Consider the following 21539-nt stretch of genomic DNA (forward strand, 5'->3'; position numbering starts at 1 on the left):
TGATTCCCCTGTGTCTACCCCAGCGCTTAGAACAGTGCTCGGCACATAGTAAGCGCTTAACAAATACCAACATTATTATTATTATTATTAAATGCGACTGAATGAAGTGTGCTTAGTACAGTGTTCTGCACCCGGTAAATTCTCAATTAACGCCACTGAATGAATTGCGCTTAGGAGTGCTCTGCATCCAGTAAGCGCGCAATGCGACTGAATGAAGTGCGCTTAGTACAGTGTTCCGCACCCAGTAAGTGCTCCATAAATACGACCGAATGAATCGCGCTTAGTGCAGTGTTCCGCACCCAGTGAGCGCTCAATAAATGCGACCGAATGAAGTGCGCTTAGTACAGTGTTCTGCACCCAGTAAGTGCTCCATAAATACGATTGAATGAAGTGCGCTTAGTGCAGTGTTCCGCACCCAGTGAGCGCTCAATCAATAGGCCTGAGTGCGGGGGGGGGGGGCAAAATCAGTGGGGGGGGGAGGGGGAAATCGCCGGTTGCTAGGGAGGGGGCGTGGGCCGGTTGCTAGGGGCGGTCCCGCGCCTGCGCGTCGTTACGTCATCGGGGCAGGGGGCGGGGCTCGGGGAGAGGTGGGGGGGAGCCCGCACGCGCGCGGCACCTCAGCGGGCGCGCGCCGGAAGGGAGGGCGAGGCGGCCGTGGGGCGGGAGTTCTCGCGAGAGGGCGCGAGGCCGGGGGAGGGGGGGGCGCGCGTGACGTCCTTCCGGTGTGCGCGTGCGAGGGAGGGCGAAGGCGGCCGTGGTCGCGTGGGTTCGTGAGGAGAATCGCGGCCTTCCCCCCCCACCTCGGCCCGCCGCCTCCCGCCGCCAAGATGGTGAAGCCCCAGTACAAAGGCCGGAGCACCATCAACCGCTCCAACGCCAGCACCAACCCCGGTAATCGTCGTGGGGGGGGGGCGGGGCGTCTCTTCGGCGCCGACGCTGTGCGGAGCGCTCTTCTAAGCGCTGGGCGACGCACGGGGTCAGCAGGGGGGCCCGCGGGAGCCTCACAGTCCTTTAATAAGAATAATAAGTCCTTTGATGATAATAGTGATAATGTTGGTATTTGTGAAGCTCTGACTGTGCAGAGCACTGTGCTAAGCGCTGGGGGACACACAGGGTCGGCTGGTGGGCCCACGGGAGCCTCACAGTCCTTTAATAAGAATAATAAGTCCTTTGATAATAATAATAATGTTGGTATTTGTGAAGCTCTGACTGTGCAGAGCACTGTGCTAAGCGCTGGGCGACACACAGGGTCGGCAGGTGGGCCCACGGGAGCCTCCCAGTCCTTTAATAAGAATAATAATAATAATAATGTTGGTTACTAGGTGCAGAGCACTGTTCTAAGCGCTGGGGGACACACAGGGTCATCAGGTGGTCCCACGGGAGCCTCACAGTCTTTTAATAATAATAATAATAATGTTTGTGAAGCGTTTACTAGGTGCAGAGCACTGTTCTAAGCGCTGGGGGACACACAGGGTCATCAGGTCGTCCCCCGTGAGGCTCACAGTCCTTTAATAATAATAATAATAATAATGTGGGTATTTGTGCAGCGTTTACTAGGTGCAGAGCACTGTTCTAAGCGCTGGGGGAGATACAGGGTCAGCAGGTGGTCCCACGATCTCCATCCCCATCTTATAGTAATAATAATAATAATGTTGGGATTTGTTATAATATCTGAGGCTCACAGTTAATTCCCACTTCATAATAATAATAATGTTGGGATTTGTTAAGCGCTTACTATGTGCAGAGCACTATTCTAAGCGCTGGGGGAGATACAGGGTCATCAGGTGGTCCCACGTGAGGCTCACAGTCTTCATCCCCATTTGACAGAGGAGGGAACTGAGGCACAGAGAAGTGACTGGCCTAAAGTCACACAGCTGGCAAGAGCAAGGATTAGAACCCACGACCTCTGACTCCCAAGCCTGGGCTCATTAATAATAACGTTGGTATTTGTTAAGTGCTTACTACGTGCCAGGCTCTTTAATAATAATGTTGGTATTTGTTAAGCGCTTACTACGTGCCAAGCACCGTTCTAAACACAGATAGAGATACAAGGTCATTAGGTTGTCCCTCGTGGGGCTCACAGTCGTTATCCCCATTTTACAGAGGAGGGAACTGAGGCAAAAAGAAGTGAAGTGGCTTGCCCAAGGACACACAGCTGACAAGTGGCAGAGCTGGGATTAGAACCCATGACCTCAGACTCCCAAGCCTGGGCTCTACCCATTGAGCCCTGCTGCTTCTCAATAAAATCTTCTCTAGGACCTACAGCAGTTTTTGCCTTTTCAAGTTTGCCTTCACACGAGATCACAGGCCAATTTTCTAGACTCCAGTTTATCATTATGATGATGGTATTAATAAGGATGGTATTTGATATGCGCTTACTAGGTGCCAAGCACTGTTCTAAACGTTGGAGGAGATACAAGATCATCAAGTTGTCCCACGGCAGGGGGTCTGACGGTCTTCATCCCCGTTTTCCAGATGAGGGAACTGAGGCCCAGAAAAGTGAAGCGACTTGCCCAGAGTCACACAGCTGACAAGTGGCGGAGCCGGGATTAGAACCCATGACCTCTGACTCCCAAGCCCGGACTCGTACCACTGAGCCACGTTCATGCAATCGTATTTATTGAGCGCTTACTATGTGCAGAACACTGGACTAAGCACTTGGAATGGACACATTGGAAAACTACTTTCTTGATTAATAGGCTTGTTTAATAGGCTTTGTTTCGTAAAGACAAAAAAAAAAGGCATCTGTAGATCCAAGTAATAATTGGTGTTTTACAGATAAATTCTGTGGAAAGGAGCTTTTACTCTACTCTTTGGATACCTACCTCATGCAATAATGCTGTCTAAAAGTCTGCAAAGTGCGAGTGGAAAAATCACACCCATTCACTTCCCAGCAGTCGGCAGCTGAATCATTATGTGTCTCGATATGTTTACGCAGATCGTAAATATTCTTAAAACTGAATAGAATAGGTAAAAACAATTTTACTTACACATCCCGGCTCCGCCACTTGTCAGCCGCGGGACCTCAGACGAGTCACTTCACGTCTCTGGGCCTCGGTTACCTCATCTGTCAAATGGGGATCCAAAGGGTGAGCCCCACGTGCGACAACCTTGTATCTACCCCAGCGCTTAGAACAGTGCTTGGCCCATAGTAAGCGCTTAACAAATGCCATTATTTATTATTATACAAGCTAGTCAGGTTGTCGCACGTGGGGCTCAGTGGGGATTAAAACTGGAACAACCCGATTACCTTGTGTCTACCCCAGCGTTTAGAACAGTGCTCGGCACATACGGTAGCAATACCGTAATGGGGATTATTATTATTAATCCCCATTTTGCAGGTGAGGTAACTGAGGTACGGAGAAGGGAAGTACCTGACAAGTGGCGGAGCCGGAATTAGAACCCATAATAATAATGATATTCTGTTAAGCGTTTACTGTGGGCCAGGCACTCTACTAAGCGCTGGAGTGGATACAAGCAAATCGGGTTGGATCCAGTCCCTGTCCCGCATGGGCCTCACAGTTTAATAATAATAATGTTGGTATTTGTTAAGAGCTTACTGTGCAGGGCACTGTTCTAAGCGCTGGGATAGATACAGGGTAATCAGGTTGTCCCACGTGAGGCTCACAGTTAATCCCCATTTTACAGATGAGGTAACTGAGGCACAGAGGAAGTGAAATGACTTGCCCACAGTCACCCAGCTGACAAGTGGCAGAGCCCGGGATTCGAACCCATGACCTCTGACTCCGAAGCCCAGGCTCTTTCCACTCCACGCTGCTTCGTGAGCCCACACTCGATGTTCAGAACAAGAGCCGAGGAGACACTGGGAGAGAAAAGGGGTCCCGGTGGAAGGTGGGGGCTGGCAGGAGGTCACCAAGTCTCTCCCGCTACTCTTTGGGGAACAGAGCCCCATTTTAATAATAATAATAATAATGTTGGTATTTGTTAAGCGCTTATTATGTGCAGAGCACTGTTCTAAGTGATCAGGTGGTTCTACTTGGGGCTCACAGTTTTAATTCCCATTTTACACATGAGGTAACTGAGGCATAGAGAAGTGAAATGACTTGCCCACAGTCACACAGCTGACAAGTGGCAGAGCCGGGATTCAAACCCATGACCTCTGACTCCCAGGCCCGGGCTCTTTCCACCGAGCCACGCTGCTTCTGCTTAATCTTGCACACATGCGGAGTTGTACCCATGTATATGGTCCCTTGTCTCTCCAAATTACGGGCATGAGGTTTACACATGGAATTTCGTGTGGTTACGTCTCTGCAAATGTGCAAGGCGAGTGTCCGGAATTTAGGGTGGATTCATGTCCTATATTCATTATTGTTGTTATTATTTTACTTAAGTGCTTACCTTGTGCCAGGCACTGTACTAAAAGCTGAGGTAGGTACAAGATGATCAGTGTGGACATAGTCCCTGTCCCACACAGGGCTCACAGTCTAAGAAGGAAGGAGAAGGCTTTAATCCCCATTTTACAGATGTGGGAAGTGAGGCACAGAGAATTTCAGTGACTTGCCCAAGGTCACACCACAGATCATTGGCGGGGTCGGGATTAGAACCCAGGCCCTCTGACTCCAAGGCCTGTGCTCTTTCTACAAGGCTACGCAGCTTCCTTAGAACTGGCTTTCGGCACGTCCTCAGATTTTGGCCCTTACTCGCAGATCTGCACATCATCCCTGTGAAGTGGGTGGCGAGTGTCGTTATTCCCTTTGTACTGAGAGGAAACTGAGGCACAGAGAGGCTAAGTGACATAATGAAAGTCCCACATCAAACGGAAGGGTTGAGAAGACTTGGTTTCGCATTTTTATATCATGCCAAATGACCATCGGTCAGTCGGTTGTGTTTCTGAGCGTTTACCGTGTGCAGAGCACCGAACTAAGCCCTGGGGAGAGTCCGATACCACAGAGTTGGTAGACGCCTGCCCTGCCCACAAGAAGCTTCCAGTCTAGCGGGAGGCCATTTGCTGCCAATGCTGGGGCACGGTCGACGGTGCCGACTCGGGAGCTGCCGTGTTTCTGCTGCGGGCTGCTGGCTCGGTTGACCGGCTGCCCGGGACTGGACGCGTGGAAAGTCCCGGTCCTTCTGAGCTAACATGTCATTTCTTTCGGCCACCCTAGATCGGGTAAAGGGAGCCGGAGGCCAAAACATGAGGGACCGGGCGACCATCCGGCGCCTTAACATGTATCGGCAGAAAGAACGCAGGTGAGGTGCGGCCACCGCCCCGTCTCTTCTCCTTGGTCTTTCCTCCGCTCTTTCGCATTCCCCCGGGGTCCTCCTTTAATACGATAACTGAGACTGGTGGGTTTGGAAGGAGCGAAGCACACGGACCCTGGAGATTCTCGAGAAACCCGGTAAATTGTCATTTTAGAGTCCACCGCTTCTCCCCAGACCGAAATCGGCATCGGAGTCCTGTTATTCCCACTTGGTTCCCAGTCCAGTTTCCATCACCGGGAAGAGTGAAACTGGGGATCGTTCGTTAAGGCACTCTGACACCCATCGCTCCGTGCGTGTGAGGCATATTTCTGTGAAGACGGAGTTTAGAGCCCACCAACGTGGAGTTTTGCTTTTTTCCATCAAGGGTACCGGAGGGCAGTTTTAAAATAACTCAGAATCCCACCTCCTTTCTGTCTTTTTGAAGCCAAAATGTATCTTGCTGTAAAATTCTGACACTCAGGAAAATAGTGACTCGGATCTCAGTGACTCCTTAAAAGTAGCATTTAATGGCCCGTCTTAATTTCTTGGATAATGAGTTTCCTTACCCGTTCTAACAGATGAAATTAATGAACACTTTCGTGAAGTGAATAGATTTAGACACCTCTTTTGCAATTTGGCTTAGAACTGAGTTCCCCATAAATCATTCTCTACTTAGTTTTAAGAAAGCAGACTTGTAAATAAGAATACATAAACTAGAGAAAATCAATTAAATCGGCATTTGGGCTACTTAGTTGAAGCAGCCCTTGAACAAAGACAAGGTCAAGAACTGTCATGGAGAGTGCTTTGTGCTTCCTGAAATTTAAAAATGAAGCAGCTGTGGTAGTTTGAGCATCTACTAGGTACAGCGAGCTAGACTAAGCCCTTGAGGGGGGATATATAGAAAAAGCCTAAGATGTGGTTTCTGCCTTCGAGGGGGCTGACAGTTTAACGGCAAGGAATTCGCTTCCTGAAGGAAAGGGTCATCTGTGAACTCCACGTTTCCGTGGTTTTTCTGCTTTCCCTCCCTCCTTGATCTCTTGTCCTTTCGTTTCATTCAGAAACAACCGAGGAAAAGTGATTAAACCTCTGCAGTTCCAGTCGACCGTCGCTTCCGGCACCGTGGCCAGGGTGGAGCCCAACATCAAGTGGTTTGGTGAGCGTTTCGTCATACTGCCCGGCTTCACCTCTGTTGCCTGGGCAAAGACGCCCACTGATTTAGGGAGGGAAGGACGGGGGGCTCTCTCAGACATGGGGGGGCTGGGTCAATGGTCTCTTTCCGGCCTCTGCGCCGGGAGGTGGGAGCTCCAGCGGATGTTGGCTTTGGGGGGGCACCAAGAAAGATGTCGGAGGGATGCAGACTTTTCCCAGAGGTATCGTGTCCTTTGGGAGGGTCCATACCTTGAATGATAACTCTGGTATTTGTTAAACACATACTCAGTGCCAAGCACTGTACTAAGCACTGGAGTCGTCTAGACTGTAAGCCCGTTGTAGGCAGGGACTGGGCTTCTTATACTGTACTTTCCCAAGCGTTCAGTACAGTGCTCTGAACACAGTAAGCGCTCAGTAAATACAGTTGACTGACTGGAGTAGGTAGGAGATAAGCAGGTTCCACACAGTCCTTGTCCCACAAGGGGCTCCCAGTTCAGAGTAGGGTGGGGAGAAGAGGTATGGCATCCCCATTTTACGGATGAGGAAACCAAGGCACAGAGAAGTTAAGGGACTTGCCCGAGGTCCCACAACGGACGAGTGGCAGAACCTGGACCCAGTCCCTCCACCTGCCAGATCCGAGGTCTTCCCAGTAGGCCACACTGCTTCTCTGATGTGCTTGAACACAGCAAATCTCAAGAAAAAGTATGCTTCATGGAATAAGAGGCCTCTGACCTTCTCTTCTCTTGGCTTCAGTTTGTCTGGGAGGGATGGTTGTGGTTTATGGCAGGACAGGAACACGATTAATTTAGCAGCTGTCTGGCCAGCAGAATACGGATGCCAGGCGGACCTGTTTTTACTTTAAATGTCTCCGTCCGCGTCCTGGACCCCATAGTTAACATTATGAGAATACAGAGAAGCAGCGTGGCGTAGTGGAAAGAGCCCGGGTTTGGGAGTCAGAGGTTGTGGTTTCTGATCCCGGCTCCGCCACCTGTCTCCTGTGTGACCTTGGGCAAGTCACCTAACTTCTCTCTGCCTCAATTACCTATCTGGAAAATGGGGGTGAAGACCGTGAGCCCCATGTGGGACAACCTGATTACCTTGTATCTACCCCAGTACTTAGAACATAATACTTGGCACATAATAAGCGCTTAACAGATACCATCGTCATCATTATTATTATTGCCATACCAAAACCTAATGCACAAGGATTCCTCCAGCAGAATCAGTTCAAGATCTGGGGCAGAGTTGGGGGTGGGAGGGGCGGAAAAATGATCCATTTCTGTCTTCCCTGCTCCCGTGTATTAGGATAGGAACCATGTCCTATTTTGGGCAGAACCTCTGTTTGCTTTATGTCTGTGGACGATGGATCGACCGCATCTGTTCCCTCAAGGGACTCCTTCCCTGGGTGGAAAACAGTGACCTCGTCCCTTTTGATTCGGCTCTGAATGATCAGTCGGTCGGTGACATTTATTGAGCACCTCCTCAGCGCTAAGCCCTGAGGAGAGGACCTCAGGAGCTCCCACCGAGAACTCGCAACAAATGGCGGTTTTCCACTTTCCCCCCCAGCCCGCCTCGGAAGCCTTGGTTTTGGCAACGTTCGTAGGGGAATTGAATTAATAGTGCCGGGGCGGGGAGGGACTGTTTCTTTTTGAAATTTTAGTCTTGGTCAAAAGTAGGAAGAAGTGGCGGTGACCAAAGCGGAGCGTGGTCAACATCTCGTCTTTCCCAACGGAGTGGGCTCGGCGGTCGGAGATGCCAAAGCGAAAAGCTAGTGACATGAAATTGCAACACCGTTTGTTCAACAGGAAACACGCGTGTGATTAAGCAGTCGTCTCTGCAGAAATTCCAAGAGGAAATGGACACAGTTATGAAGGACCCGTACAGAGTGGTAATGAAGCAGAGCAAGTTGCCAATGTCCCTTCTCCATGACCGGATCCGACCTCACGTAAGTCTGTGGTTTGCTCCCGGGTGGAAACTCGTTAGACAAACTGGGCCCAGGAAGCTCCTCTCTCCGGCTGCTTTCCGCCGAGGTCTTTGAAGGGCCCTGGTTTCGTTTGAGCACAGAAAGAGCGGAGTGAAGAAGAAAACCTCCCGGACGGCTGTCTCCATCCTCAGGCCATTTTTGTTGCGTCTTTGTCTTCCCTTCTGCTCCTGGGAATTGTCTTTTGGTGTTTCCCGCCCCGCAACTCCCCCAGCAACTGTGCTCTTTCGTCCATCTGTTTGACAAGTCCGTTCGACGTCTAGAGGGAGGGGAAAGTCTTAGCGCTAAGGCCTTCCTTAATCGAGGGGCCCTCCTCCCTCTCGGGTGAAGGCCAAGCCGGCGTCTTGCCAGGGGCTTGGGGTGCTGCCTCCAGGCTTTTGGGTGAGACGGAGATAAATCTGCTCCTGGCCCTCGGAGAGAGTTGTTCATGCGCACTGAGCCGGAGAAATAACCTGGTGTCTGCCTGAAACGAATAGTAGTTTCCAGAAATGCACCTAGTGTCTTATGGCTTTGGCTCCAGCCTGAGCTTGGGAGGGGGAAAAAGCCCTGCCGTGCTTACACGGATTAAGCAGTTCAAAGGAAAGTGTTTACTTTTGGAACCAAATAAAAATCAAGGCATGGTTGTTTTTGCCTCAGGTTCAGTCAATTATATTCTGTTTCATGACAAACTAGAAGAATGGCACCTATTAGTGGGATGGCTGTTTTCTTTCAGAGAAACACATGAGCGTAATTCCCGAACCACAGACAAGTTGCTAATTTCCCTTGTTCTCTTTTTCTGTTCCCCTACAGCCGTCCTTTTAAAATGAGTTATTGAAGCCTGCTTACGGGAAGAACAAAGAGGCTTTAATTTGGGGCTCACTGATCTGGTGCCCATTATAAATGTGCAATGGTGCTAAAGAACCAGGACTTAAACATCCTGCCCTTAGGGCCCCGAGAGCCCCCCCGCCCCGAGGCCGGCGGTCAGCACAGGCCTGGGAATTCCCAACCGAGGGCCAGTGGGATCACTCTCTTTACCTGTGAAGTGACCTGATTCATTTCGATTCCAGATGGAATAATGTACTTTCCGTGCCCCAAGCCCAAATACGTTGACTGGGTTTCTCCTTCAGACGACACCTCAGTTAGTTGAGAGGTGATTTTCAAACCCTAGAAAACAGGTTTTGGATAAACCAATCAAATCCGCGGTATTGATTGAGCCCTTACCCTGTGCAGAGCACTGGACTAAGCGCTTGGGAGAGGATAGTGCAAGCGGATCCCTGAGCTGACACACTAATGGAACCGAGGAAGGCCCCGAGGTCGCTAGATTGCAGGCTCCCCGAGGGCAAGGAGCCGGCGGTGTCCTTCCTGTCCCCGGCCCGGAGTCCAGTGCCCGGCACACGCGCCCCAATTAATTGATGACCCAGACCCTCGGTCTGCTTATTCTTCTGCCTGCAGCAGGCACATGGCTTCTTTTAAGTTCTCCGTCCTTCACGTTTTAGGCCTGAAGAGCTGAGGCAGGGTGTTTGATATGCTTACAAAGGCTCGCGATGATGAGCCGACGATCTCGGGGAGGAGATTCTCTTCCCTCTACTGACATCCTGTTACGTGATAGATCCTAACTCAAACATTCGCTTTCATCCCGGTTCCAAAATTCCTGTCCATGTAACCCCTTTACAGGCACATCAAGTTCTAGTTAGTATCAGGTTCCTTTTATCACATCTAAACTATTATTTTGGACTTTTGCTCGATGTTTTTCGTCTGAAGACTCCCCATGTGTATTTAATAAAAGCCTTACCTAAATTAGGGAAAATGTTATCTGAAACTAAAATACATCTTACAAAACAAGCAGTTCCTTTTAGCCATGAAGTAGAGGACCTTCCAAGAAAAAGGTTGGCACGGACCGATGCTTTTTTTAAAAAAAAAACCAAAAACAAGACAGACACACACACACACCGAAATTTGAATATGATTGTCCTTGACAGAATCTGTGAATTTGGCATGTTTGGGGCACTCGTTTGAAAAACAACCAAGAAAAAGATCAGATAAGTTCAGTTTCATCTTCGTCGCCTTAATTACATTTGACGAAAGTTTGTGATAAGTGAAATAAAGTGGAGTTTTTGGTGGGTCTTTGTGAAGTTATTCATTTTTGCTCTGATTATCCGTGTGACTCTTGTGGGTCTCCAAGGAAGCTCAAGTGACCTTCAGAATGATAGAGCAGGTGCCCATATTATTTAATTAAGCCTTTCCGACTTGAGGTTCCGTTGAATCCCTGTTGCGTACGTTTGTGGCGTGAGTGGAGGCATGGAAGAATGAAAGCCCTTTTCAGGTGGAATGGGTTCCCTCTGTTTTTCCCTACTGCCCTCATTATTTCTAACCGGGAAATGTTTGCTTTTTCATTTTGTTTTTTTAGAATTCCAAAGTGCATATTCTTGACACCGAAACATTTGAAACTACATTTGGCCCCAAGTCGCAGAGGAAGAGACCTAATATATCTGCGACTGACATGCAGTCTCTGTTAGAGAACGCCGAAGCTTCCGCTGGGGCTTACGATCAGGGGAAGGACCGGGACCTGGTAACCGAGGACTCTGGCGTCAGGTAAAATGCTCGGAAGAATGAAGAGTTCCATCTGATTTGGGGTTTTCTTTTTCTCTCGTTTTCTGAACAAGGGTGAAACATCTCTTTGGAAGCCTTATTTTTTTTTTTAATGGCATTTAAGCGCTTTCTGTGTGCCAGACACTCGGCTAAGCGCTGGGCTCTAGCTAATCAGGTTGGACGCATGGGACTCACAGCTTTAATCCCCACTTTACAGATAAGGGAACTGAGGTGATGAGATGATGATGATGATTGTATTTGTTATGCGCTTACTATGTGCCAAGCCCTGTTCTAAGCACTGGGGTAGATACAGGGTCATCACGTTGTCCCACGTAGGGCTCACAGTCTTAATCCCCGTTTTACAGATGAGGGAACCGAGGCCCAGAGCAGAGCATTTCATCTTCTCCCCAGAACTTGCCTTCACCTCCTTCCCACTCTTGGCTCTTGACGGATGAACGCCGGATGGATTGTTCTCCTTGCCTTTCGTCTCTGTCCTTTTTGTTGGGTGGAGGGCATCCAGGATCTCGAGGGCACGTTTGAGCCCTTTGGAAACCCCCCCCCCCCCTTGTTTAGGAATGAAGCCCAAGAGGAGATCTATAAGAAAGGACAGTCCAAACGGATCTGGGGCGAGCTGTACAAGGTGAGACTCTAATCTGGAATCGAGCAGGTAACTGTATTTATTGAGCACACTCGCTGTGTGCAGAGCGCTCTACTGAGCTCGTGGACGAGTACAATATCACGGTCGGTAGTCACGTTCCCTGCCCACAGTGAGTTTACAGTCCAGAGGGGAGAGACAGACGTGGATAAAAGTGACTAAATGACGGGTATATGTGTAAGTGATGAGGGGCTGAGGGAGGGGTGAATAAGCGGTGCAAATGCAAGTGGAAAGGTGATGCTGAAGAGAGCGGGCGACGAGGAAATAAGCGCGTAGTCAGGGAAGGCCTCTTGGAGGAGATGTTTTTCTCCTAAGGCTATGAAGGTGAGGAGAGTGATGGTCTGTCGGCTATGAGGAGGGAGGGAGGGAGTTCTAAGCCAGAGGCAGGATGTGGACGAGAGGGAGGACAAGGTACAGTGAGTAAGGCGGCATTGAGGAACAGAGGAGCACAGTAGGAGATGAGGGAGGTAAGGTAGGAAGTGGGCACAGTGCTCGAACGCTTTAAAGCCGATGATAAGGAGTTTCTGTGTGATACAGAGGTGGACGGGCAACCACTGAAGGTTCTTGAGGAAACGAGGAAACTGTCTCGCAGCCAGGGCCCTCGTTTGGCTTTCTAGGTTTTGTTCATGGAAGGTGTCTTCCTTTCCCTGGAGTGCAGCCAGGTACAGCCCAGGGCCTCTTTAGGGATTGAATGCTGCCAAGTGAAAGACCTCCCCGAGTCAAATCGATCCGGGCCACGTATAAATCGTGTTACTGGTGAAATGGCCACAGTCACCTTTTTGGTGGCTTCCCCAGCTAAGATTTGATCAAAGCCACTGCTAGAAAAAGAATATCAGTTTGGATGCATCCTCTGGGTCCAGTCAGAGAACGAGAAGACACTAGTCGTCGTGGTTTAAAGTCAAAGCGGGTCGTTGACTGTTGATTCAGGTCAACCTTAACAAAGCCCGGCCCGGGAGATCTTGTCAGTCAGTCGATGGATCTGTATTTATCGAGGCCTTACCGGGGAAAGAGCACTGTTCTAAGTGCTTGAGAGAGCATGGTATGACGGAGTTGGTAGATGGGTTCCCTGCCCATAACAAGCTTACTGTCTGGAGGGGAAGTGGGAAAGGGACGAGGGGGAAGCTGGAGCTTCAAAGGTTTGGTGAGATTCCAGAGTCCTTGGGAGTCGGGAAGAAAAACGGATTATCCAACAGAGCTGCCCAGTCGCACCACAGGGAGGGTAGAAAGGGAAAATGAGTAGTCGACTCTCGAAGCTGTGGTCATTTGGCCACGAGCGGAGAAGAGGTTGCATCTTCTTGCATCACTGGATCCTTCGGGGCCACTGGAGAGGTTTGGCTTAGTAGGTTATCAGTATCTCCCTCCTTCCACCCTGACGTGATCTTCCCGTCCTGCCTCGGTCCTGGGCGGGACCCTCTCGGTCCTTACTGATTGGCAGGTGATCGATTCTTCGGACGTTGTAGTCCAAGTCCTCGACGCCCGGGACCCGGTCGGTACTCGCTCCCCTCACATCGAGGCCTACCTGAAGAAAGAGAAACCCTGGAAGCATCTCATCTTCGTCCTGAACAAGTGCGATCTCGTCCCTACCTGGGCCACGGTGAGTCCAGCTGGGTGGTCCCGGGGGGGCGGGGAGCCCGAGACCTCCAGCGCGGAGTTGGCGCAAGCGGCGGGGAGGGGATGGGAGTTGGGGGTTCTGAGGGACCGAGGTTTCTCGCGGTGACCCGGTGCCGCTCCCGGAGGGGCGCCTCAGTGGAAAACGGGCCCCCGCTGGGATTCGCCGATCCGATGGCAAGTGAGAGTCGCGAGCGACGATCCAGTTTGGTTGGCGAAGGGCAGGCCGGGAGCCCCGGAGCGGCGTAGGTCTTAGGCCCCCACTTGAGGAGGCCGCCACCGCAACCACCGGCCTGTTTTGCATTATGCTAAACTAATTGCGTTGAGCTAGCAACGACGGCATTCCTGGAGTATTGTTTGGCATTTATAAAACAATAGACAAAGCATTAACTGTCATATTTGAGAAACATTTCAAAGAATTTCAGCTAACATTTTCCTTAGACAACTGTGGATTTGAAAACCAATCCTGTAACTCAAGATCTGATCCTGCCCCGGACTGTAAATAAACAAGCTTCATTCTGGGGTTTTCTGCGTAAACCTACCAGTTTACCAGCGGGTCCTTTTTTTTTTCTTTTTTTCTTTTTTTTTTTTTTCCTTTCTGCTTCCTCCCCCTCTAGAAACGCTGGGTCGCCGTCCTCTCCCAAGACTACCCGACCCTCGCCTTCCATGCCAGCCTCACCAACCCCTTTGGCAAAGGAGCCTTCATACAGCTGCTGCGGCAGTTCGGAAAGGTAGCGGCCTCGGCGTGCTTTCCCGACCGGATTGTTCCTGAGCCCGGCATCGATAATAATAATAATGGTGGTATTCGTTAAGCACTTACTGGGTGTCAGGCGCTGTTCTGAGCGCTGGGGTTGATCCAAGATAATCTGGTTGGACACAGTCCCTGTCCCTCATAAGGCTCACAGTCTTAATCCCCATTTCACAGATGAGGCAACTGAGCAGTGAAGTGACCGGCCCAGGATCACACAGTAGACAAGTGGGGCGGAGCCGGGACTAGAATCCAGGTCCTTCTGACTCCCGGGCCCGTGTTTTATCCGCTAGGGCACCATCCTTCTTTCGATCAGGAGCGGAGGGACTGGAGCGCAGTGGATGCTCGTTCCAAAGGCAGGGGGGAGAGGTGCCTTCTCAGAAAGGGTCAGGACCCCCGCCCCCACCACGCCTCCCCTTGATATTGCTTGCCCCAGGCTCCCAGCTCTCGGTTGCACCTAGGGTTAAAACCTGAACGGTCAGGTGGAGGCTCTGAGAGGGAGGAAAGGGGGCTCCTGGCTGTTGAGCACAGATCTGAGCCTCAGGACTGAAGGCGGGCTCCCCTTAGGTGATGGCTTCTTGATCCAAACGACAGGGCGCCGCTGATTGTTGGACTCTTCCTCCTGCCGGGGATGACTGACCTTTCCTGTGGTGACACGTTACACCAATTTAAAGAAAAAGTACATTTTTAAACCAGAGCGATTTCCTACGTCTCTTCCCTCCGCCACCGGGTGTCTCGACCTAAATACTTTGCAACTTAAGACATTACAGTGGGTAATTTTCCACAGATGGCACAAGCAAGTGACTCACCTCAACCATACCCTCCCAAAAGAGAAGATATATACGTGTGTGCAATTGGGTTTTTTTCCTTCCATTTCCAAATTTGAAGTCAGGTCGAGTCGCTAGGGCATGGGTTCCCCTGCCCACCCTCCTAACCAGAGAGAGAGAACGTGTGTCTCCAGGGAACTGGATATTCATAAAAGCTCCTCAGTTCCTCCTTGGGAGGTTTGTCTAGATGCACGTGTGACTTTTTTTTTCCAAACAGTTGCACACTGACAAGAAGCAGATCAGCGTGGGGTTCATCGGCTATCCAAACGTTGGCAAGAGTTCCGTGATAAACACCCTCCGCTCCAAGAAGGTCTGCAACGTGGCTCCCATCGCAGGTGAAACGAAGGTAAGGTCCCACCTGGCGTGGGGCGGGGAAGAAGACCCCGACGGCCATGCACAACCCCGAGCGAGGAGTCCGGATGGGACCGAGATGCGTTGACGTCTGATGAAAGCCTCTGCTGGCTTCGATAAGGGTTTAAGACCATTTCATACGCCGGCGCGGCTTGGCCCAATATCATGGGTGCCGTACACGTTTAAAGTCTCGAGTTTTTCCTACTCCTTCCTCCCTTCTCAAGGGGGGGGACACACACCAAGAAAAAAAGGCCAACCCCAAAGCAGTCAGAATGTAACCGGAGCAAAATCGAGGTCTGCGTTAGCCGGAGAAACCTGAAAGAGTCTGGGAGCTGACTAGGGACTCCATGGAGGAAAAGGGCCTCAGTTTTGGGTGGGTTTGAGGTGCCAGCGCCTCCCTCCCGGAGCTTTCCCGGGGGCCGTTGTGAAGTGGTCGAAGGAGATGATAATGATTGTGGCATCTGTCACGCACTTCCTGTGTGCCAGGCAGTATGCCAAGCGCTGCGGGAAATACAAGGTAATCAGGTTGGACACAGTCCCTGTCCCACCTTGTGCTCACAGTCTTAATCCCCTTTTTACAGACGAGGTAACTGAGGCGTAGAGAAATGAAGTGATTTGCCCAGGGTCCCACAGCAGACAAGTGGCCTAACCTGGATTAAAACCCAGGTCCTTCTGACTCCCAGGCCGATACTCTTTCCATTAGGCCACGCTGCTTCTCAGCTTGTCTCGGTATTTCGAGACACTCTGCTGCGATTTGGTGCTCAATGGACTTTCTGCCCAGGGGACGAGGCTGGCGCTGGGCACCAGATCCCTTCCACAATGAGCAGATGAGTTTCCCAGGAGGCTGACTTTTCCGCAGGCCACCTGGAACTCCCTCCGGCTCCACAAGCACCGCTGCGTCTCGCGGCCCCCGCCCCCAGATATCTGTATCTCTGGGGCCTGGTGTTTTAAGACCCAGCCCTCACCGTCGAAGGGAAGGGCAGCAGCGGCAAGTGACCGTCGGCGGGTCGGTCTGTCCGTCTCCAGGTCTGGCAGTATATCACCCTGATGCGGCGGATATTCCTTATTGACTGCCCGGGTGTGGTTTACCCTTCCGGAGACTCCGAAACTGACATCGTGCTGAAAGGCGTCGTGAGTATCGGCAGACAGGACCCCCGGGTCAGAGAAGTCGGGGGTGAAATTTCCGTCGGATTAGGGTCGGGAGGAAGAAGAGCATTGCTCTCTCTTTACTCACCCCTAAAATCAGTCGGGGGCTCCCAGGCCCCCCCCAGGCTCAGCAGCCTGATGCCGAGCGGGGCGACTTTCCGACCCCTCTTCGGCCTGTCGCAAGGGATGGTGCGTCAGTGGTCGGTATCACCAGCAGAGGATTTTTTAGTTCACACGTAGGCTTCAGGGAGAAGCCTCCCTCCGGTTTATGGTGGGAGCCAGGGCGTTGGGCCTGGGTTTTGGGGGGTGAGTCATGCCGGGTTCCGGCCCCCTCCCCTCTCCGCCCAGATGTTCCTTCAGCTCCCCCCCACCCCCCGGCGACCTCTGCGAGTGGCGTGGGCTCTGGGCCTGCCGCCTCAGAATGCCCCTGAGGCTCCTGGGGCCCCGGGAAGGGATGGTGATCCGAGGAGCCCACCCAGCTCGACCGCTGGGCTCCTAAAGGAGGCCTCGCCTCCCCGGCCCGTGGTCAGAGCCCTCAGCAGCTGTGCCTCTCACCAGACCGTATCCGGCTTGGGGAAGGAGGAGGGGGCGGGAGGAGGTGGGTGCTCTGAGTGAGCGTCGGAATCCGTTTGCGGCGGCGGTCACCCGGAGCGTTTGAGAAAGCCGAACGTCGTTCGGGTGAGGCGTAAGGTCCCGTGGCGAAGCTTTTGCCAAGCGGCGGACTGTCTGCCCGATTTCTAGGTCCAAGTCGAAAAGATCAAGAGTCCCGAGGACCACATCGGTGCCGTGCTCGAAAGAGCCAAGCCAGAGTACATCAGCAAGACGTACAAAATCGACTCTTGGGACAACGCGGAGGACTTCCTGGAGAAGCTGGCCTTCAGGACCGGAAAGCTGTTGAAGGCGAGCCGGGGCGGGGGGGGACGGGGGGGGCGCCGCCGCGGCTGGCGGGCGGTCACGGGGGGCTCCCAGACGTCTCTGCGCTCCGAGGCGGTCCCTCTTGGAGACGCTGACCCGAGCCGTTACAGGGAGAGAAGCCGGACGTGCAGACCGTGGGGAAGATGGTCCTCAATGACTGGCAGCGGGGACGCATCCCCTTCTTCGTAAAGCCGCCCAACGCGGAGCCCCCCGCGGAGTCCCAGGTGAGAAGGGGGAGCTGGCCCCCGCCGTCCTTCCCGGACCTCCCTTTGCGGGAAGAATCTGTGCTTGCTAGGGGTAGGCTGTCTAGCCGGATAGTAACAATAATTAATGATAACTGTGGTACTTGTTAAGCGCTTAGTGTGTGCCAAACACAGCGATAGATACACAGTCCTTGTCCCACATGAGGCTCACATCTTGATCCCCATTTTACAGATGTGGTAACTGAGGCCCAGAGAAGTGAGGCGACTTGGCCAAGGTCACACAGCAGACAAGTGGCGGAACCCAGGTTTAGAACCCAGGTCCCCTGACCCCCCCCCCCCAAGGCCCGGGCTGTATCCACTAAAGCACGGACCAAGGGCTGTTCGGGTGGCCTTCACCTCAGGGTGGGGGGCTTCGGCTGGGATGCCCCATCATCTGAGGCGGTGCTTTATTAAAACGTTTCCGCCATGGGCCTCCCCCCGGCACTGCTGGCTCCCCGCACCACGGATGCCCGGTGGTCCGGCGGTCGTCAGGTCTCCTCTCGGGCTCCCTCCGGCAAGGTTGCGTGGAGGGGAGCACCGCCTCACGGCTTCATCCGGTGACCCGGATCTGACTTGGGCGGGCAGGATCCCAAACGGGCCCAGATTTCTGGGTTCTTGCAGGGATGATCCCAACCAGCTGTGGCGGGGACCTCCAGACTAGTGATCAGACGACCAGCCCGCCACCGCAACGCCAGCATTTCGTACAGTGCTGGCACGTACTAAGCGCTCAACAAATATCATTATCATTCTTCGCCTGAGCAAAGAAGCTCCTCTTGGGACTGGCGGGATTGGGTGAGGAGGGCGTCGAAGGGTTGGACAGCTGCATCCCCTCGCTTGTCGTTTCAGCCTTCGTGGGCTTTTTGACTTGGCCGTCGTAACCGCTGGGGCCCAGGCCCCGTTGGTGTGAGTCCCTTCCGGGCCGGGACCTGGAACGAGGGCTGGGTGGGGCAGACGTTGCAGGGTGGGAACCAGGAAGGGAGAAGCCGTCGGACTATTTATTTCTATTAAGATGGGTCTCCCCCCTCTCGACTGTAAGCTCATCGCGGGCAGGGAAAGAACCCATTTATTGTTACATTGCATTCTCCCAAGCGCTTAGTACAGGTCTCTGCACAGTAAGCGCTCAATAGATAGAATGAATGGGTTGGGACCGGATACCGCCCGGGTTCTCACTTTCCACTCGTGTGTTTGATCAGTTCCCGCCTTCTGCGGAAGCCGCCACCGCCCCCGGCCCGAACAGCCCGGAAGAGGGGAGCGGGGATCCGGGAGCCCCCCGGGGAGAGGCTGCAGCGGCCCCGCAGGAGACGGCGGCGGAGGCCCAGCCCGACGAGGACTCGGAAATGAGGCAGCTCCTGGCCCGGGTCCGGCAGAACTTCGGGAGGATCAACGTCGGGCCGGAATTCTCTGGCGAGGACCTGGTCCCCCTCGAGATGCCGGATTTCGACGACGAATCCGACTTCGACGAGGAGGAGGCGGAGGAGGAGAAGGAAGAAGAGACGAAGGAGGAAGAGGAGGATGGGGAAGGACAGCAGCCCCAGAGAAGCCTGGCTGAGCCCCCTGCGGCACCCCATGCCGAAGAGACGGCAATGGACAGCCAAGCGGTTCTCAAGGCTCTGGATGAAAAGATAGCTAAATACCAGAAGTTCTTGAACAAAGCAAAAGCCAAAAAGTTTTCTGCAATAAGGTATTCTGTTTCCTCTGCTCTGACTGGAAATTCCAAACTGGGGGGGCAGGCCTTCAGAATCAAGCCCGTAGACGTGAATCCAGCCAGATCTCTTCAGAGTGTATTTTTTGTGAAAATACTTGGGGCGGTTTATTGGGAGTGGAATGACTGATGTCTGAAATGAGTGGAGGATTCTTCCCAAATCTGAGAACTGAATGGGGGAAAGCTTGGTCATTCAGTCGCTTAGTTTAAGAAAACCCAAAAAATGTTTCTGAAGAGAGGAGCCGTTAGGTTACTGATTTTACGGCAACCGTCACTTCCTAACTCGCCCTTGCTGCAGAGAGAGGAGGGGGCTTCACTCTGCCCGTGTTTCCCTTCCAGAATTCCCAAGGGGCTGAGTGAAAAGGTCTTCTCCAAAGCGGAGCCGAAGTCAAAGGAGCGGGACGACACTGAAGATTCCAGTAAAGCGGCGGAGGGATCGAAGCCTGGTTCGGAACCTCCCTGGGGCCACCTGCCCGGTGGTTCCCCAAATCTCCCTGCCTTTTCCCATAAATGCATTCTTTTGTTCTCACCCAAAGCAAAGTGAACTTGGCAGAATATCCATAGTAGGCTTTGATTCCCTCGCCTCGGTCTCCCCCGAGGTCATCTGTGCCTCTCACCCAGGACCGTGATGGCTGAAACTGGACCGGAAGCTTGAGAGACCCGTTCCCCTGGGGCCCCGGGGGAGTTGCGGGGGGTCGGCACACCAGCTTCCCTCTCCTCATCCAGCTAACTCTTCCAGCCGTTCCGAAACCCCTCTGCGGAAAGTCAGTCGGATCAAGTTTGCTATTCCTTTACAGGGAGGACCAAGCAGGGAAAGAAGAGAAGGGCTCCTGAGGCGGTAGAAGAGGAAGGGGAGGAAGAAGGAGACGAAAGGCGTAGGAAAAGACCTTGCAAGAAACTAACATCCAAGGAAGTAAGTGCTCCCCGTTGGCATTCTTGTGCCCGGTTTCCCCTCCTGACCGAATTTTGGAAGTGGTCGTCTGGCAGGAGGCCCCGGGAATCCTGGAAAGCGCTGGCCGAGGGGGCTCCTCCAACCGGGGGGAGCTGGGGAGGGAACAGAGAGCGCGGAGGGAAGGTCTTGTCCAAAGCCCAAAGGATAGACTTGTTTGGTTTGTTGGCCCTGAGCGCTCATTGGCGATAGTAATAGAATCATAGGCGTGGTATTTGTTCGGTGCTTACCGTGTGCCAAGCACTAGGGTAGATACAGGGTCATCAGGTCGGAGGCAGTCCCTGTCCCACCCGGCTCCCAGTTTGAGCAGGTAGGGAGAGCAGGTAGTGAATCCCCAGCTGGTCAATGAGTGTAAACTGTGGCTCAGAGAAGGGAAGGGATTTCTCAGGGTCACCCAGCGGGCCAGGAGCGGAACCCGGGATTAGAACCCACGTCCTCCGACTCAGAGACCGCTGCTCTTTCCACTTGGAAGCAACATGGTGTAGTGGCTAGAGCAAGGGCCTGAGAGTCAGCAGGTCATGGGTTTTAATCCTGCCTCTGCCCTTCGTCTGCTGTGTGACCTTGGGGAAGTCACTTCGGTTCCCTGGGTTTCAGTTACCTCATCTGTAAAATGGGGGTGGAGGCTGTGAGCCCCATGTGGGACAGGGACTGTGTCCGACCGGACTTGGTCGAATCCCTCCCGGTGCTTAGTACAGTGCCCGGCACATAGTAAGTGTTTAAATACCGTAATTATTGTTATTAGTTCTCGCTGCTTCTCTGGGGTTGCCGGCCAGGCTGGCCGAGGCAGGGGGGTGCCCTGCTGAGTTGGATACATATCCCGTCCTCCAGAGTCAGTTGAATTTATTGAGCGCTTACTGTGTGCAGAGCACTATACTAAGCGCTTGGGAGAATACAGTGCAACGGTAAGTTTAGAGTTGGCGAAGGCTGGCGGGCTGGTTGTCGCCCGTGTTTCTGACTGTGGCGCTTGGAAGCTCGTCCTCTAAAATGTAAACTCGGTATGGGCGGGGAGCGTGCCTGCTATTTCTGTGGTTTCGTACTTTCCCGAGCGCTCAGGACAGCGCTCTGCGCATAATAAGTGCTCAATAAATACCGTTGATTGATTGAATGTGATCTCCTTCGCAGCGGAGACGAGCAGCCCGGCAGGAGCGCCCCAAGAAAGTTGGGGTCCGCTATTACGACTCCCACAACGTGAAAAATAAGAACAGAGACAAGAAATCGACTAATGACTCAGAGGGGCGGAAACAAAACCGCAAGAAATTCAAGCATAAGTAACTTTTTTCTTTTAAAAAAAAAAAGTTGTTTATTAAATTATACACAAAATATACCATTGGATATGCTTATTGTCTGCCTTTCCAGTTGGCAATTGCGTGATGCAGTGCAGTTTTTCCTTGAAGATGTGACTGTAGAAACCACTCATCTGTGGCTGGGGAAACAGCAGAGCTAATGTAGGGAAAAGTAGTTCACACCTATGTGTGCACCGTCAGAGGATCGGGAAGACT

At 52.5% G+C, this 21539-nt stretch overlaps 1 protein-coding gene across 1 annotated transcript; it reads left to right on the forward strand.

Moving 5' to 3' along the window:
• The first annotated feature begins 714 nt into the window (after positions 1 to 714).
• On the forward strand, positions 715 to 21378 carry GNL2 (G protein nucleolar 2). Its single transcript, XM_029081167.1, has 16 exons — positions 715 to 891; positions 5124 to 5208; positions 6258 to 6352; positions 8154 to 8293; positions 10716 to 10900; positions 11471 to 11537; positions 12988 to 13146; positions 13778 to 13891; positions 14953 to 15081; positions 16113 to 16217; positions 16974 to 17132; positions 17258 to 17371; positions 18583 to 19070; positions 19431 to 19537; positions 19889 to 20004; positions 21163 to 21378. Exons 1-16 carry the CDS (start codon positions 828 to 830, stop codon positions 21310 to 21312), a joined length of 2277 nt encoding a protein of 758 aa, XP_028937000.1. The 5' UTR covers positions 715 to 827; the 3' UTR covers positions 21313 to 21378.
• The last annotated feature ends 161 nt before the right edge of the window (positions 21379 to 21539 follow it).

The sequence above is a fragment of the Ornithorhynchus anatinus genome, chromosome 16 (genome assembly GCF_004115215.2).
Source record: "Ornithorhynchus anatinus isolate Pmale09 chromosome 16, mOrnAna1.pri.v4, whole genome shotgun sequence".
Classification (NCBI taxonomy): Eukaryota; Metazoa; Chordata; class Mammalia; order Monotremata; family Ornithorhynchidae; genus Ornithorhynchus; species Ornithorhynchus anatinus.